This window comes from Chenopodium quinoa, unplaced genomic scaffold (genome assembly GCF_001683475.1).
Source record: "Chenopodium quinoa cultivar QQ74 unplaced genomic scaffold, ASM168347v1, whole genome shotgun sequence".
Taxonomy (NCBI): domain Eukaryota; kingdom Viridiplantae; phylum Streptophyta; class Magnoliopsida; order Caryophyllales; family Amaranthaceae; genus Chenopodium; species Chenopodium quinoa.
Window position 1 is genome coordinate 758999 of NW_018742899.1, and position 18212 is coordinate 777210.

At 32.5% G+C, this 18212-nt stretch overlaps 2 protein-coding genes and 1 long non-coding RNA gene across 6 annotated transcripts; 2 read left to right on the top strand and 1 right to left on the bottom strand.

Annotated features, from left to right (window-relative positions):
- Positions 1 to 441: 441 nt before the first annotated feature.
- Positions 442 to 1614, bottom strand: LOC110727061. 2 transcript variants are annotated; one of them, XM_021906600.1, is made up of 2 exons: positions 1123 to 1614; positions 442 to 802 (listed from the first exon to the last, which is right to left on the bottom strand). In XM_021906600.1, exons 1-2 carry the CDS (start codon positions 1601 to 1603, stop codon positions 744 to 746), a joined length of 540 nt encoding a protein of 179 aa, XP_021762292.1. In that variant the 5' UTR covers positions 1604 to 1614; the 3' UTR covers positions 442 to 743. The 2 variants fall into 2 exon arrangements, with proteins under 2 accessions (XP_021762292.1, XP_021762291.1); XM_021906599.1 differs by having other exon boundaries at positions 1090 to 1614.
- Positions 1615 to 2186: 572 nt separating this feature from the next.
- On the top strand, positions 2187 to 8316 carry LOC110727062. Of its 3 annotated transcripts, none has more exons than XR_002512457.1 (5): positions 2187 to 2927; positions 5202 to 5308; positions 5957 to 6322; positions 6454 to 6651; positions 7732 to 8316. It is a non-coding gene; the product is annotated as an uncharacterized LOC110727062 (long non-coding RNA). The 3 variants fall into 3 exon arrangements; XR_002512459.1 differs by having other exon boundaries at positions 2188 to 2927; positions 5212 to 5308; XR_002512458.1 differs by having other exon boundaries at positions 2787 to 2927; positions 3212 to 5308.
- A 5968-nt stretch (positions 8317 to 14284) lies between these two features.
- Positions 14285 to 17840, top strand: LOC110727012 (histidine kinase CKI1-like). The gene is made up of 6 exons (XM_021906548.1): positions 14285 to 14704; positions 14867 to 15242; positions 15332 to 15906; positions 16059 to 17104; positions 17186 to 17414; positions 17512 to 17840. The coding sequence occupies exons 1-6, from the start codon at positions 14285 to 14287 to the stop codon at positions 17719 to 17721; spliced, it is 2856 nt and encodes a 951-aa protein (XP_021762240.1). The 3' UTR covers positions 17722 to 17840.
- Positions 17841 to 18212: the final 372 nt, after the last annotated feature.

Here is an 18212-nt window from a genome sequence, read left to right on the forward strand (position 1 = left end):
CTGATTATGGGCAACGCATAAACCAAAGGTTCGAAGGGCGTCAAATGAGGGAGATTTGTCAAAAAGAATTTCAAAAGGGGTTTTATTATCTAAAAGTGGAGAAGGAGTGCGATTAATTAAGTGAGCGGCGGTGAGAACACACTCCCCCCAAAAATAAATAGGTAATTTAGCCTGAAACCTCAAAGCCCGTCCTACATTCAAGATGTGTTTATGCTTTCTTTCAACACGACCATTTTGTTGAGGAGTACCGACACATGATGTTTGGAATAAAATTCCGGTGGCGCTAAAGTGATCAAGCTAGCAATTAAACTTCGTCCCGTTGTCACTTTGGACTACTTTAATTGTTTGGGAAAATTGTCGATCAACCATAGCGACAAAGGACATAAACATTCGAAAAACCTCCATTTTATCTACTAATAAATAAATAAATCCATACTGCTCTTGAGAAATCATCAACTATAGTTAAAAAATAGCGAGTTCCACATGATGAAGTATGTCGATATGGACCCCACAAATCACAATGAACTTTCTCAAATATTCTAGAGGCTTTATTGTCACTCAAAGGAAATTTGGCTCTCGGATGTTTAGCATACATACATACTTCACAGCCGATATCTAAATGAAATTTGTTACCACAAACATGAGGAAGTAACTTAACTATTTTTTCAGACGGATGACCAAGACGTCGATGCCATAGTTCTAAATTTGATGTAGCTTCTATGCGTGACACAAAAGTCGGTTTGCTAAAATAGTATAGTCCATCTCTCCCGATTCCCGTTCCAATCAGCTCCTTCATTTGATCCTGTATAGCACAACTATTAGAATCGAATTGGACAATGGTTTGTAAATCATCATTAAGTTGAGAGACAGAAAGTAAATTGCAATTCAAGTTTGGGACATAGAGAACTCCAGTGAGAGTTATGTGTTTGGACAGATAAACAGAACCCATCAAAATGGCTTCCACCTTTGTACCATTCGGTAACCCAATCGGACAATCGAATTTTTGGGTGTCAAATAACCAAGAACTATTTTCAGTAACGTGATGAGTGGCTCTAGTGTCGATGATCCAAAAAGAGGTATTGAATTTACCGGTGACGCGATTTTGTGGGATTTGAGAATTACCAATGAGGCCCATGATGGCCTTCCATTGTTCTTGGGTAAAGAGATTTCCCAATGTTGAAATGGATGAACTAGGCGGACTGACAGCCATATATGCACGTCTTGGGCCTTGCTTCTTGCTTTTGTTGTTGGGCCTCCCCACAATATCAAAACAATGGGACTGTGGGTGCGCTTTCATGTTGCAGGTCGAACAGATGGTGTCCGCCCAGAAGCTTGCTGCATCATGTCCCGGATGGCGGTACCTGGAGCAAGGTGGTTTAACGGCGGTCCGACCTTGACCACGCTTTAAAGCTGGCGCCGCCTCTAGACCGGTGGTCACAGCGAAGTCAACCACGGCAGATTGCGAGGAATCGGGAATTTGATGCCCAGAAAATCCAACGAATTCTTTGGTGGCTGGGCAAATTCGTTCTTCATGAATTACCAATTGGTAATTGGGCTTAATTTTCGAAGGTGGTGGAGGTGGTGATTCGTCACCTCCAGTCATGGCTTATGGGTTAGCAAAGAAAAGAAAAAATTTAGGCCTGATACCATGTAGAAATATTAATTACCAATAAACTTTGGCTTGGCTTTTCATTAATCACAATCAAACTATTTATAATACAATCGCGAGATTCTTAATCTATCTCAAACTCTAGGAAAGACTAGTTTAACAAGGAATATAATTCCTAATATTATCCAAATACCTAAATATTATCTTAATATCCTAATATTATCTTAATAGTATTTCATGTTTTCTTGTAATATTTGCTGGGATTATGTCTGATCTTACTCTTGGTTTAATGTCTCTTGGCCTTGTTGAGTTTCAAAGAAGTGGTTCTTAGACTGAGAAGAAACAAGCAAGTTTATTTTCTGAGCTTATAGTATTTTCTGTCTGGTATTTTTGGCTTAATTATAATATATTGGAGGTCGAATCAGGAAAAAAAAAAAAAAAGAATTATTTGGGTTTGATTTAATTAATTTTTCCTTTTGATTGTTATTGAACATTATGAAATTGTGGGTTAAATTTGGGGCTTTTTAGTTAACTAAATTTGTATAGTTTTGTTTTCCAAAAAAAAAAAAAAAAAAAAAAAAAGTATAGTTTTATTCTCACATTATGAGTTTAAATTAGTTATGAACTTTTAAGGATTCATTGTAAAGGCTCAATTAATTATTTTGGGGCTTGTTTTGATTACCATTATTGACTGACTTAAGTGAAAAATTTTCACAATTTATTCATGGTTACTAAAAGCTTAATATGTTATGGACAAATGCAAATTTTGTTTTTGTTTTGTTTTTTTTTTGTTTTTTTTTTTTTTTTTTTTGGTGTTGGAGATCTGGATTGTTGAGTATTTGGCAGCTCAACAACCGTGACAAGGTTAAACATAAACGAATATCAAATTACAAGGGGGAAGGTATGATCCCACTCTGTCTTTTGGTGTTTCTAAATCTACATTAGGTGCATATGTTTCTGAATCTTCCATGCCATCATCATTTCCTCTTTCTAGCTGTTTATCTATGGATATGCTTTTGTGCTTGTTTATTGATTGAGCCTTCACTTCATGACAGGGGTTGGTACTGAAACAATAGTATATGATTATGCTTTCCAGTGGTCATTACTATATCCGGTTGTTGTGGATGATTTATATCTAAAATTTGGTATTTGGGTTGGCAATTTGACAGTTCAGTCGTCAGAAATTGAGCTTGGTGACGGGCTTCTAGACATCAGATCAACTGCAGTGCCTGAGTGCTCTAAAGAAGGCAGGATTTGAGGTTTGCTGTTGCGGATATCTCATTGAATTGTGTTTGTTGAAGAAAAGATGATTTCTGAGGTATATGACTGACCTTGGTTTTTGGTGTGATCCGTAATTTTTTAACTATCTGAATATGTTTATTTCAAACAAAATGAGTAACTTGTTTATGTCTCTTGTCTAATGATAGTTTTATAGTTACATACTTTATATATTTTATTTCTTTTTTTCCCCTGATTGTATGCAATAACTTAATACTGATTTAACAAAGTTCTATCTGGTATCTTCTCCCAAATTAGAGTTTAAGAATTTTGGAGCAATGTTGTGCTTGTATTGACACTTCGTGTTTCTGTACTTTGCTTCAGCTGGTTAAAACTTTGCCAAATACATCGAAGCATTAAACAGGAGGCATTCTATGTTGGTTTTGCTTGTACTTAGCTTCAAATGCCATGTATAGCTGTAGATGAAGTATTCCAATCCTCTGCATCATTTTAGTAGAGTATCACACTATCACTGTAAACAAAACTGATTCTTGTTTTACATTTATTGCCATTTTACAATTACAGTGTAAATTCTAATCAATTAGTACTATGTATGATAATCTTATCGATCTTAGACACATGAGGCTTGTTAGTAATGTTAAACTCCATTGATTCACTTAATGTATGTTCAATAACATAAGACAACTCTTGTTCAGAAAGAGGGACAATTATTAGTTGACATAAAAAAGAGTTTTTTATAGGTTGATGTGTATTTTGCAATACGAACTATTACTTTTCTGATTGTGCTATCATATTCTTCTCCTAGAAATTGAATAAACAATTGAAGCAGGAACTTGTGACTCTCCCCTTCGATGAAAGTACATATGCTATCCCCTTTCCCTTCCGAAAAATAAAGCTCTGGCAAAATTTAGCATAATATAGTTTAGCATAATACTTTTCATTTCAGTACTTGCTTTTTTATTTATGTAGAAACTTGGCATAGTTTAGCATTCTTTTCCTTATCATTTGTTATTAGGGTTGCTGCTGTGGTAATTAACAAGATTAATTTGTTAATGTGCCATGTGTTTAGAGTTGGGATTGATTTGTCTGGGCGTTTGTTTAGGCCGGGTCTTTAATTAGCTATTTGCTATTGATTAGTTAGTCCTTGATGCATGTGGGTTGCTTTATTAATTATGCTTGCCCATGTTAGCCGTTAATTTGTCTCTTAGAATTATAGATATTGTTGCAACAGGCATGAGGTTTCTTTAATTTTCTCCCTCTAAATCGTAAGATTTCTGGGATGTTTTTACCATGAATTCTGGTTGTTTTGGTGGTTTTTGAAAATATTGAGGCTTGCCGATTGGATCTCAGGGATCATTTTATGGGGAGAGATAGATAACATATTACCAAGTATGAGAGGGAAGTTATTATTATGAAACCTCCAAATTAGGGGAATGTAGGCAATTCATATCGAATGGACGAAGTATTAAATTTATACACCATGCATGATAATGTTGCCAGCTTTACAATTTGAAATTTCCTTTATAGAAAGAAGTTATTCATCTATGTTTTCTGAGGTAATGAATCGGACAGCATTAGAGATTACTCTGAACTCCAAAATATATTGATGTCATTTCAGTTTGATATTTGGTTGTTCGGGTTGCTTGTTGAAATTCAATTGTATGGGGTAGAGTTGTGAATTATTCAAACATTTGAGACATCTTGCAAAGTTGCAGTAGGATTCATGTTGGGTTGTTGTGATTTTTGTTGTTGCAAAGTTGCAGTAGGACTATGTCACGTATCAATGCATTATTCAAGTGATTGGGAGCTGGGTTGTGGACATACTAAAATCTTGATACCTTGCTTGCAATGGGATTCATGTTATATTGTTGTGATTTCTGTTGCTTAACTTGTCTATATTAGGTTTTTTTTTTTTTTTTTTTTTTTGAAAATATTCAAGTTATCACAAGCCAGATTTCAGAAATCTTGTGATTCAGGCTTTGAGGCAATTAATGTGCCTGCGAATAGGCTTGACAATTAAGTTGTCAGCTTCCCTTTTAATCGTCTTAGTACAATCAGTTCATGTACTATCTGCTCATTTTGTGGAAATTTTTTCTGTCAAATATCTCTTTTGTTACCGTGATTGGATCAAGTGAATGACTAATTAGATTAGCTCAAACTGTGGTATTATTTTATGTTCATTTATGACCTTACTGTTTTTTTTTTCCCTTTACTAATGACCGTTATGTCCGCCGATCCATCTCAAAACTTTGGAGTAAGAAATAAAAAATCTATGTGATTTTATGTATAGGTAAAATTTACATTAATGGTTCTAATTTTTTATTGAGACTTATTCCTTATGTTGTGCATCAAGTAAATTATAGTAATGCTTGCAAAATGGGGAAGAAAGGAAGCTGATTTTCAGCAATTAAGAGGGTCTTTGGCCTCTTTGCACATAGCTCTAAGGAGAAAGTAACTGATGTAAGTACTTCTTTCTGACTTAGGCAAGCACCACATTTATTTTGGAAAAAAAAAATTACATTTAGGGTTCTTCCAATGTGAGTAATTGAAGAATTGATTATAATTACTGAACAAATTAAACATTTAGTGATGAGCAATTTTGTTGCTCCCTTGAGATATATAATCTAGGAAACAAAGTGACAAGATCTCCCTTCTTTACCAAATTAGGATTTTAAAATCTGAAAAATGTTGAGAACATTCGATTGAGGTGAGAGTATCTCTATAGGAAGAAGCTTAGAAAGAAAAGAGTGTTTGTTGTATGATAAGAAATGTAAAATCAGAGAGAAGTAAAAAAGTTAGCCTTAGGAAAGGGGTCAAAAATGACTAACAAATTATTCTTCTTCTAGGTACAAAGTGCAACATTTCATCTGTATAAGAGCATGCATAATATAGGATTTATTGCTTTTGAAAACATTTTTGTCTGTAAATGACTTATATTGTGAATTGTAAACAATTGCTTATATATCCTAGATTATAGAGTGGTTGGATTTATTAATATATAGGTTCTTTGACGTATTCAATATGGCTTAAATTGAAAGTATTATTTACGTCAAATAAGGCATTGGTATGATCTGTTAAGTGAATTTGCTTCACTTGATTTTTTTGCAGAAATCTTCTATGATAATGAAGAGTTTGTCTGATGTGGACGATGAACTTTTGAAGCTACAACCTCAATTTGACAATGCAGACTTGCCCCCTGGTGTTGAGGCGACATCAGTTCCCTGGTCGCAGGTTCCAACACCAAGTGAGAAGCCTCCTACTGCTGGAACATCGATTTTTCCAGTCCAGGAAGAGAAAGTCTCTGCACCTAGCTGCTCTAAAGCCGAGTCAAGTTCAATAGTTATGGACCAGTAGTTGGTTAAGCATTTTCAACAGGAAGTTTCTAGATTGGAAGCTGAGATCAAAAGTCCTAAACCTTCATCTTCATCAACTTTAAAGGCACTTCTGATTGAGAAAAACGTAAAAATCCAAGAGGTATGTTTTCTTAGCTCGTGAATAACTTTACACACTGGGATTACTTTTACTCAAACCACAACATTTTCATCCTTTTTTATGTGTTGAAAATCCTGAAATTATTAAAGGTTTGTTCTGATTTTTTAAAGCAGAATTAAGAGTTTGAAACACAAACCCTACCTTATTTGATCCTCACAAAGACATTGTCGATACAAGCTCACCCATGCAAGGAGTTGGCAAAGAAATTGTAAATTAAGAACCCACTTATTTACAAGGATGGCAATCATAAGCCAAAAATGGCTCTTGCAGTAACAAAGTTTGATATCCTTTGCGATTTTGTCAGTATCGAGGTATGAAAATTGCCCGAGTTTCCTCTTCGTTAATCTCTATTGCTGATTACCTGTACATCTTTGAGTAATTTATCTGATTTTCCAGAGTTAATTTTCTATTGAATTAAGTGTTTGAAACTAATACTGTAGTAAACTAGAAGTCTTGGCAGTTTTGACATGTTACAAAGAGTTTTTATGAGGAGCTCATATGTTGCTGTTTGTTTGATATAGTAGTGTATTAGATAATTAGATATATTAACTCATACATAATCGAGAAACTTTTGTCTTCTTGGCTTATACATGTTATTTCTTTTGCCCCATTATTTTTGTGTCTTTATCTATATGACGTTGTAGTTAAATTTTCCTAGTGGAAGTAATCTCTTAGAAGTGCAATCTCCACCACCCTTGATTTTACAACATCGATGAGTAACTTGTGAGATAAAAACTGTTGTTGGCTAATGCAAACTCCCTCTTGTATTTCGAGAACTCCAAAGGTGTTTCAGAAATATCACAGTTGGTTGATGAAGTTATCATGTTGCTTCTGGGGATGTTTTACTGAAATTCCAACCCATGTCCTGTTTTATTCTCTCCCAATGAAGGGCTGCCCTGTGCTAAAAGTGTTTTAAGCACATGTGAAGAAGAAAAGACAACCACTGTATAAGTGTAGGGATTATTTGTTATTGCCAAGTGTTATTGCAATAACACCTCCCTTAGACTTGTAAGCTGCTTGAGTCCCCTCCTTGGCTATGCCTAGCTCATTTTTTCTCATTTGGCTGGCTATGAATAGCTTAATCAGTAAATCTCTGTTACGAAACGTTTTTGTTTCTCACAGTGGCAGTTTTATAAATAAAATGTACCACCGTGACTAAAGTGGTACATTTTATTTACGAAACTGCCACTGTGAAAAACAAAAACGTTTCTCACAGTGAGTAACAGAACTTAATTAGGTAATTGATAGTGTAACTGTAATTGCTGGTTTGTCTTTTCTCTACACATGTAACTAAAACTTGTTTGAAATGAGGATGCCATCAAATACTTGGTATGTTATTTCAGGTTTAGTTTCTATAATAAGTAGTTTGCGATCATTTTTGTCTACATCAGGAGGAAGTATTATACAAAGTTGAGGCAAATTCGGAGAACTGGATGATTGTTGGCAGAAAGCGTGGGCATATCTCTCTCCCCACTAAGCAAGCTAATAGCAGTCAATCAAAGTTCATACTCTATGATTAAGTGAACTCGATATAATTTATATTTGATATTTTGTTTAGGAACTAATATGCTTGTAATATATTCAGGATCAAGATTTATAATCTCAATTTCGTGTATACCCTTAGTGGCTGGGTATGTACGCCCCCTCATCTTCGGTTGCCAGATATCGACGACGCAAATATTAGTAATCTGCCTGCACCGCCTTTGGTCTGTGTCTTACCTCCTGCTAGATCTTAGTACTATTGATTGATTTTTGTAGTTTAAGTCAGTAGAATGTAGTAGATTATAATTCTTCCACGGAATTATTGATACCTAGGCACTAGAAAATTTTCAGCATTGTGAGTACCCTATGTATAATCTGCAATTACCACAACATAATAGGATGAGGAATATTTTTGTGACTTGCATTGTAATCTCTCTTCAAGTCAATTTTAATGATACAAGGGGAACTTTTCTATATATACGAAGTAATTTTAACTTTATGCCTGAATTGATGTACTTCCTTTGTTTTTTAAATATTGCACCACTTATCTTTTGAGGAAGTTTCACAAAAATTGTGCTATATCCATTTTAGGAAATAATATATCTCTGTTTACATTGTAAATACCCAATATAGTCTTACTTTTAACACTTGATTCTTTTAACACTTGATTCTTTACTTTTTTCAGTTTACATCACATGGATGGTTATGTATTTTTATGTGATATTCAAATAGTAGGAGGTAATTCAAGTTACTCAATATGAGTAACATATCAAAATATGTTACTCAAAGAATACTATTGTCTTTTCTATACTACCATTCAACTTTCTCTCTCCTCAATCCTCTCCTACCTCAGGTCCTCAACCATGGCGCTGCACCTCGACCTCACTTCACCACCAAAACCGTCATCACAACCACCATCACTCCGCCGAACACATCACAACAGTCATTCAATATTTTAAAAGTTTTTCATCTTGCCTCTTTAAACTTACATATACATTTAATACCACTTTTTTTATAAACACAAATTACACAGTTTATATTTCCCGTTTAATTTCACACAATTGGGTGAGGGGGAACTAGTAATGTCAAAAGTTCAAACGTTGCAATATTTTGAAAAACAAAGATATATAATATATCATTTACCTTTTTATATGCAGAAAATGTATGACTTTGTAAGAACTAAGACTTTCTATTGTCTAGTTTTGTCTTTTAGGAAGTACATTTTTTTTTTCTATTAATTACAAAATGTTTAAAATAATACGAAGTAATCAAATTGTATGCTCGCTGGACTATTTTGCTTTAAAAAATTTCATCTTTAATGTTCTTAATACTTTGTATACTTAATTTAAACTAATTTAGAACACTTTAGTTCTCATTCAATTCTAAAAAAATAAATATATATTTTCATGGTTTAATGTGTTACTTAATAGTACAATAGTTGAGAAATGATCTTATGAGATTTGTAAAGTGGTCTGATCAATCAGAAATTCTTGCGTGGACCTGGTTTACATTAATATTATTGTGGACCTGAGATTTATATACACGCAGAATTAACGTTATTTGGAACATAGTGACCGTAATTTTTACATAGTATCCTCATTTTTTAACATAGTAACTTTTATTAAAACTTGTGTGACCTTTAATGTTATTTCTGTTTACATCCCAAAAAATTAACCTCTTATAGCTTTTATAATGTCACAATCACTTTTATTTCAACATAATAACCTTTATTTTAATGTAGTGACCTTTTTTTTATTAATTAAACAATCACAGTATCTCTAATGTTAGTGGTCCATAATAAATTTTGTGTGAACTAGGTCCATTTAAAAATTTGTACTGACCAATAATGCAAATTTGAGTCTAAAAATAAAATGGATACGCTAAGGTATCGATATAGATATAAAAAAAATAGATAATAACAATATTTATAAGGTTAGTGATAATCAAATTGAACCTCACCAATAAAGGTAAATGATCAAATGATGATCTCATAATATAAGCTACTAATGTAAAAGGTAAAAAATCATCTCGATAACAAAATAAATCATTGAGACTCTTCAATTTAACTTTTTGACTTAAGATATTTGTGTTAATCTTAATTTGATATCCAATGAGATGTAATATCCAACCAGCTGCTTTCAATTTAAAATATAGAAATAAAAATCAGGCTTTATAGAATTTTCACACAATGAAAATAAATCTGAGATATTTTAGCTGTAATAACTATAAAAGTATCCTTCAAATTTTGGAAACAAATCAAAGGAAATATTTCATCTTTCATTTGGAACATTTATGTAAAAATGTCTTAAATAATTTATTCAGGAGCTAAATTCTTGTTAAATGATGAACACACAATAGATTATTAGTTTGTTAAATTATTTGTATCGGATAAAAAAGCTACCTTTTTATGATCAATAATAATTTGACTAATACATATATTATATATAATTTATACTCGTAATAGACAATTAATTAATAAAATGCTCCAAAGTTGAATACATGGAGCCATCACACTTTTTATAATAAGCTCTATATTTATTAAATGCCACTTTTTATTAATCGGCTATAATAGAAAATAACCCATAACAAAATAATTACCCACCTACTAGCAAGGTCATTTTGGACATTTTAATTGGCAACATTGGCCAATGAAATTGAACTTTTAAGAAATCTGACATAAATTAGTATATATAAATAGGACATTAAGCTCACTCTTCACACACTAGAATAAGAACTAATAACTACCCTTTACATCAAATCACTCATTTCTCTCTTGTTAAGTTGCTATACTTTTGTCCAGTGATTCTCATCTTTCTTTAAATCTTTCTACCTATTGGTAAGTTGATAATCTTGAATACTACGTAATATTCTTTATGAATTATGATACATGATTGTCATATAATTAAGAGTTTGGATATATACATTTATTTCATATTTAATCATTTTTTTTCATTTCTTATTAGATTGATTTCATGATAAATTATTTTTGGAGGGATTTTGACGATTTAATTCCAAAGATTTTTTGACATGCATGATTTGTCAACCATACGTTGAAAAAAAAACGTACATGTCTTCTTATAGCGTGCTAAACAGTCTAAACACAAAAGTCTATTTTTTTTAGTAGGCTTACTTTAACTCCTGACTTTAGTACAACTATTTTATACAATAATAAATATTAAATTTTAAGGATTTATATATCTTTCTGCAAGACTTCAGAATTTTTCAATACTATTTTGCGCGAGCAAGCACGTACTTCACAATGCAACCTCACGCACATGTCTACTCATGGTAAACATCAAAAGGCCGAATTTGTGTTACCGAAAAATAATCCTTAATGATGATCCTTTTCTAATTCATTATAATCTCTTGATTTTTTTGGGATTCAATAAGGAAAATCTTTTGTCATCTGAAAAAGATTTTATAATATCATCTTCAATAATGTATGAAAGAAAAGGTTTTCATGAAGATTTTTGATTCTATAACAAATGTATCCATAATGGTGATAATATGCTCTTATCAACTATACCTTGCCTTCAAATCTGATTGATCTGTCTGAATACCATGAATCACCTATTGTCTTTGTACAAATACCCCATATAAAAAAGTGAAATCAGCAATATTTTTCATTCATGGAGAAGAAGAAAAAACAAAAACAAATGAAATTTTAGAACAAATTAAAACTCGAAAGTATAACTTAAAGTTGCATTCTTTATAAAGTATATAGGAAGTCACAATAATTAGTGAAATCGATATGATGACCAATTTCAGGTTTTGAGTGTCATTTTCAAAATAATTACGTCATTAAAAAACTAACGTCTTTATTTTTAATTGATTTATATATATAATTATAAAAGCTAATTTTAAGGTTTCTTCGATTTTAATTTGTATACAAAACCAAAAAAAACAAAAAATTTAAATACGAGGAATTTGAAGTTTCAAGTCCACATAAAATATAATTATAATAAAACCAATTTACTTAATTTTATTTTTATTTTCAAAAAATTATTGTTCTTATTAATTTTTATTATATATATATATATATATATATATATATATATATTCATATATATATATATACATATATTCATATATATATACATATATTCATATATATATACATATACATATATATACATATATTCATATATATATATATATATATATATATACATATATATATATATACATATATATATACATATATACATATATATATATATACATATATATATACATATATACATATATATATATATATATATACATATATATATATATATATATATATATATATATATATATATATATATATATATATATAATAAGGCAGGTTTAATTGGATTCACTAAGGCAGGTTTAATTACCTTTCAAAAATTTAAGATAGTATAGTTACATTAACATATAAAAATTAGGAGCAAATTAAACCTCTTCCTAATTAGCTCTCATTTTTTCTTGATTTCTTTCATACATCTACAACAATGGGATTCAGACCATCAATAACTCACAAGCATTCATGGGGGACATTGTCAAATTAATCGCGATGAGGCCCGTTACTTTTTTCATCCTCTTGGTAAGCAATAATTGTTATTACTTGATTTCTATAGCCGAAAAAAAATTATTTTTTATGATATCTCTTTATGTATGTTATTTTGAAACCCTCCCCCGTTATTGTGTGTAACTATATTGTTTAGTGATTGGAGAGGATTCTCGTTTCTATGATTTGAAATATAATCGTGCTTTTGTTACATGTTACAGACATTTGCTGTGTCGTTGTTGCCTATCGTTATCATTCCAATATGGCATCATATAACGAAAAATATAGTTAAAATTGTGGAGATGGAAGCAAGTTATGCTCGTTATGAACATATTAAAAAAGTTCAAGACGTAGCAAAACTAATATCACCCATTAATTCATCAGCCGTCAACCTAGCAAGTGTTTTGGACTGTGATAATACGCATGACAAACTTTTATTTTCCGAGATTAAAAAGGAGGTTTGTAATTATCCTTTCCCGTGTTGTTTTTGAGATTTGTTATGCTACGGAGTTTTTATGTAATCTTGTTTTATACCATGTATATTTTGGATTTACTAATTTACCAAGATGATTATAGCAAAATTAGTGATTTTATGAATGATTAATTCATGAGTATTTGTCAAAAAAAAATTCATGAGTAATAAAATATTTGTGTCTATTGCAAAGTAAACTTTTTTATTTGAAATGCCGCCACAATCTCCATTATATATATATTATATATAAGAATAGCAAAAAAAATTCTATTGAAAAATAAAATCACCCAATTCTATAAATAATATAATAGTTTCCTCAAAAAAAAATCTCAATTACCTTTAACTATGTTTTTTTTGGTGCAAATTTTTTTTTTTTACTTATATAATCCATAACTATTTGCTACTAAAAAGAATAAGATATTATACAGTAACTTTCCATATTACAATATTTTCTAGTGATATTACTACTCATTAGTAGGATGGAAATACTTGTAGTATTAAAGAGAAGATCATTTACAGCTTTTAGCCTTAAAACATATTACTATATGAATAATAGTTTGTATTACTCCATATAATTTATTGATAAAAAATACTATATAAATTAAAAGGCTATTCATAGCAGCTCATAAATTGAGAACGAAATCAATCAATCTAATAAATTTAAGAAACTTCACTTTATTAAAAATGATTTGATTCTACTAAAATCAATTATATTGAAGGAAACTAGAATCAAAATCATTTGCAGTCTTACAAAATCAAACCAACATTTTCTTTTTTCTTTTTTTTTTCTTTTTTTTTTGTCAAAAGAAAATACTTTACAAAAATTTATACTATATATTAAAATTATTATGAAGATGACTATTTAAGCGTAAGAAAGTGTATCGCTACATGCCTACAAACATTTATTCAACATATCTAAAAATATATCAATTTGACTTATGTTTATTATGTAGTATAATCACTTAATCAGTACTCTATTATTTCCGGAAATAATAGTCCTTATGTCGGTAAATAATACGAGTAGTAATCTTTTATGACAAACATACTTTCGCGACCCCACTTATATGAAGCTAAAATCATGGTAAATTCTATATCTAAAAGTTGGATAATGTGACAATTGATTATGAATCGATCACTTTTTATTTAATTTTTATCATATACTGCGCAGCTAACGGCTTCAAAACTTTTTCAGGTTGCGCCTGCATTATTTATATCACTATTGGTCACACCTCATACAATCCAAGCTTCATACATTGGATTGGATGGTCTCTTCTTCTCTTACATAAAAAATAATGATCAAATATTTGCATTATACTCAAACTCAACTTTTAAAAATAATCTTGATCATTACACTTGGTATACTCAACTAGTAAAATCTACTAGTGGAGAACTACTAGGAGAAGCCAAGATCACAAAACCCCTTATTGTAACCAATGAGACATGGTTCCAAAAAGCAATGGATAGCTCGAATGGCTATGCATCGTTAGGGTGTGGATGGATTACTTACGACGAAAATGAATTGTCAAGTCTATTCTTAGATACCGCGAGACTAGGTAGTGTTGGAGCTATCTCTCTCGGGTTTTCAAGTGATGAAATAACAACCATCTTCTCTAGCACAGATGTTTTGGGTGCAAGCTTGTACATGGCAACCCTTGGTGATGACAAGGTACTAATAGATGATATAAAAGACGCCGACATTACAATTATGAATGGCAAAGCAGCTTTGGTGCAAGCTAGCAACAAAGCTAATCTTGGTGAAATTTCATGCAAATCTATCGACAATGGTGTTACAAATGTTAGTGGTACGTCCATAGACATTGGAGGAGCCAATTTCATTTTCTATTGCTCGTCGATTGATGTTGCAAGGGTGCCAATGGTACGTGTTCTTGTCGTTTCACAATATATGTAAGATACATTGTCAATATTACATATACATAGTATTGTGAAATTTTCACTAATGATATGTGTAAAATATGATATTAAAAATACAAAATATTTTTGTGCATGTATATAATAGCCTTGGTTTATTTTCTTGTAGGTATATGTATTGGCTTATCCAAGCAATGGATTAATTAGCATTGTACACAATCACACGAAGGTGGAACTAATACTTCAAATTATCATGGTGGTTGACATGGTAATTTATGTGTTCGCGTTTGTAACTTTGATTGTTAGAGCGGCTAGGAGGGAAGTGCACTTGTGTGCAGCGTACATGAGGGAAATGGAGAAAACAACACAAGCTGAGAGAAAGAGCATAAAGCAAAGCTTGGCCTTTGCGAGTGCTAATCATGATGTTCGCGGCTATTTAGCTTGCATTAAGGGCTTGACCGAACTCTCTGCTGCTGATCTTCCTCCCTCTTCTGAAGTTGCTTCTAGCTTGAGGAAGATAGATACTTGTGCTGAGGACCTTTTAGGTAATATAAGCATAATATATATACACATTTTTTGTTCATATATAACAACTAATTCATCTTTTGTGTTTCTTTCTTGTTGAAATATGCAGCATTAGTGAATTCCATCCTAGATTTCAGCAAGATAGAAGCAGGGAAAATGCAATTGGAGGAGAATGAATTCAACTTAGCACAACTAATTGAAGACGTAGCTGATTTACACCACCCGGTTGCAATGAAAAAGGGAGTAGAGGTGATCCTAGACCCTAGTGATGGTTCCATCTTCAGGTACTCCCAGGTAAGAGGTGATCGCGGCAAGCTCAAGCAGATCCTTGGCAACTTGCTAAGCAATGCTGTCAAGTTCACTTCACAAGGGAACATTTGCATCACATGTCATTCAAAGAAACCAAGCTTTGAGAACTCTATCATTGCCTCAAACAGGAACAACTTGTTAAACAGGTTGTCGAGCTTCTTCCATAAGAATAAGCGTGCATATAATGATCTCGAAGACATGAAGACAATCAAGCAAGATCCAAACTGTATGGAGTTTGAGTTCCAAGTGGAAGATACAGGTCCCGGGATCCCTAAGGAGAAGCGCCATTTGATCTTTGAGAACTTTGTTCAAGTCAAAGAAAACTCTGCTGAGCAAGTTGGCACTGGTTTGGGTCTAGGCATTGTCCAATCTTTGGTATGTATGTTTAACACTAAAATTGAAGTTAATTGATTTGGCAATAAGTTACTGATATTTTCATGCATCCAATCAACAATTAACTTGTAATTTTTTTATTAAAATTCAGTGTTTGATGCAACACTAACGAGGTGTATGAAAATATTTTGCAGGTTAGATTGATGGGAGGAGACATAGAAATTGTGGACAAAGCCAACGGTGAGCAAGGGACATGCTTCAAGTTCAACATCTTTTTAATAGTACAAGACGAATGTTTGGATAACCCAAGGCAAGAATTGACTGAGCATAGGGAGATCAATTCGGGCTCAGGGTTAAGCACGTGTGTTCGTAGTCCTAGAGGTGATAAGTCTCTAGTGATTCTCTTAATCAAGAATGATGCGCGGAGAATAATGGTCCATAGATACATGGAGAGCCTCGGAGTAAACTTGAAGGTCCTAAGCCATGGGAAGCAACTCTCTCCGAATCTTAAGAAGATCAAATCTATGCTCATTGAGCCTCAATATAACAACTCCTCGTCAGGGAGGTCAGACACGAGCCCTCCTCGAGGAGCTTGCTTGAGTAGCAACTCTGAACGCAGTGGTAGAGGTTGGTCCAAACTCAATCCTCTTAGTACAATGGATGATACCAATGAAGTACTCCCGGTGTACAAAAGGTCCACTATTCGAGGGTCAGTGAACTGCATACTACTTGTAATAGATTGCAATGTAGGAGATAATTTTCAGAAAATGCAGAGATCGGTATCTGAGTTTAGAAAGGACCTTTACATGACCTGCATCAAGGTAGTTTGGCTCGATAGGCCTGACACTCGTAGAGCTCACTTCCAAGGTTTGCAAGATGAGAGTCTCCCTTTGACAGATCTTATCATATCGGAGCCTCTTCATGGATCACGCTTATTAAGGATTATAAGGCTTCTCCCTGAGTTTGGGGGAGATTCTATAAGATCTCCTTATGGGAGATCAAAGAGGTCCAACATTGCAATTCTAAGCAACACACATTCGAATACTGAAGAAGATATTGGTGAGTCCAGTAGTGGGGAGATTAAGCTAGCTAGGAAAAGGCGAAGCTTGAAATTTACTACTTGTAGGGATAACTTTGCTAATGAGCAAGATATCCCTCAAGTTCTAAGGAGCTCTAGCAGCGAGAAGTCTTCATCGATGACTAAAACTACTCAAACAGGAGAGATACAAGAAGTTCCAAGGTAATGTAATGATGTATATTCACATTTCAAGTTGGTGTTTGATGAGAAAATGTTTTCAATTTCATATTTTTGTGTTAACAGCAATGTAGAGATCCAGAAATCTCCCTTGGAGGGGAAAAAAATTCTGATCGTTGAAGATCATTTCTTACAACGAAAGCTCGCTGAAACAAGTGTTAAGCGTTTAGGTGCCGAAACTCAGACATGTGGAAATGGCGAAGAAGCTCTTGAGGTGGTCTGCAAAGCATTGAGCAACCAACCAAGTGGAGAACCCTTTAAGTTTCCATATGACTTTATAATCATGGACTGTCAGGTGAGCTACACGTATTTCGTATTTATATTTTGTTCACCTTAAAACTTACAGTAAATCATAATGATTAGTAACTTGAGGTATCTTGTGTTTATTACAGATGCCAGTTATGGATGGTTTTGTAGCAACACAAAAAATCCGCGAAGAAGAGAGGAAGTATGGACTACACATTCCGATTATTGCACTGTCGGCTCATGAGGTGGATGGAGAAGAAGGCAGGAAGATTGCTGAGGCTGGAATGGATTTCCACCTGACAAAGCCACTCCGTGGTGAAGAACTTCTAAAAGTAGTACAGCATCTGTTAATATAAGAGATTTGTATAGATCATACATGTACTTTAATTATGTATTAGTAGGTCCTTATTTATGTGCCTGCAAAATCTGGATATTTTTGCATTGTGCAGGTACTTAGGTTTTGTAATCTGCATGGATTATACAAATATATGCAAGCATTTTAAAAACCATATATAAAGTACGTAGTACTACATATTGATAAACATTTAAAGTGGAAGGAGTATTTATGTTATGTTTGTTTCTCTTTTAAGATTCCAAATGAGAGCTAATAAAAATAAAATAATAATGATAATAATTAAAAAATTAAAAATAAAAAAAATTATGACTTTTCTTCGAATTTTTAATACACCACTTCTAGAAATTGTATTCATTGTAATGACTAATAAGTGGCAACCAAACATTCAAAGAAAAATCTTAAAATCATCAGCCTTCATTTATGAAGCCCATTTTCCTCAAAGACGGGAAAAGAAGTTCACAAGAAAAGAGCATCTCTAATTATTGTAGTTAG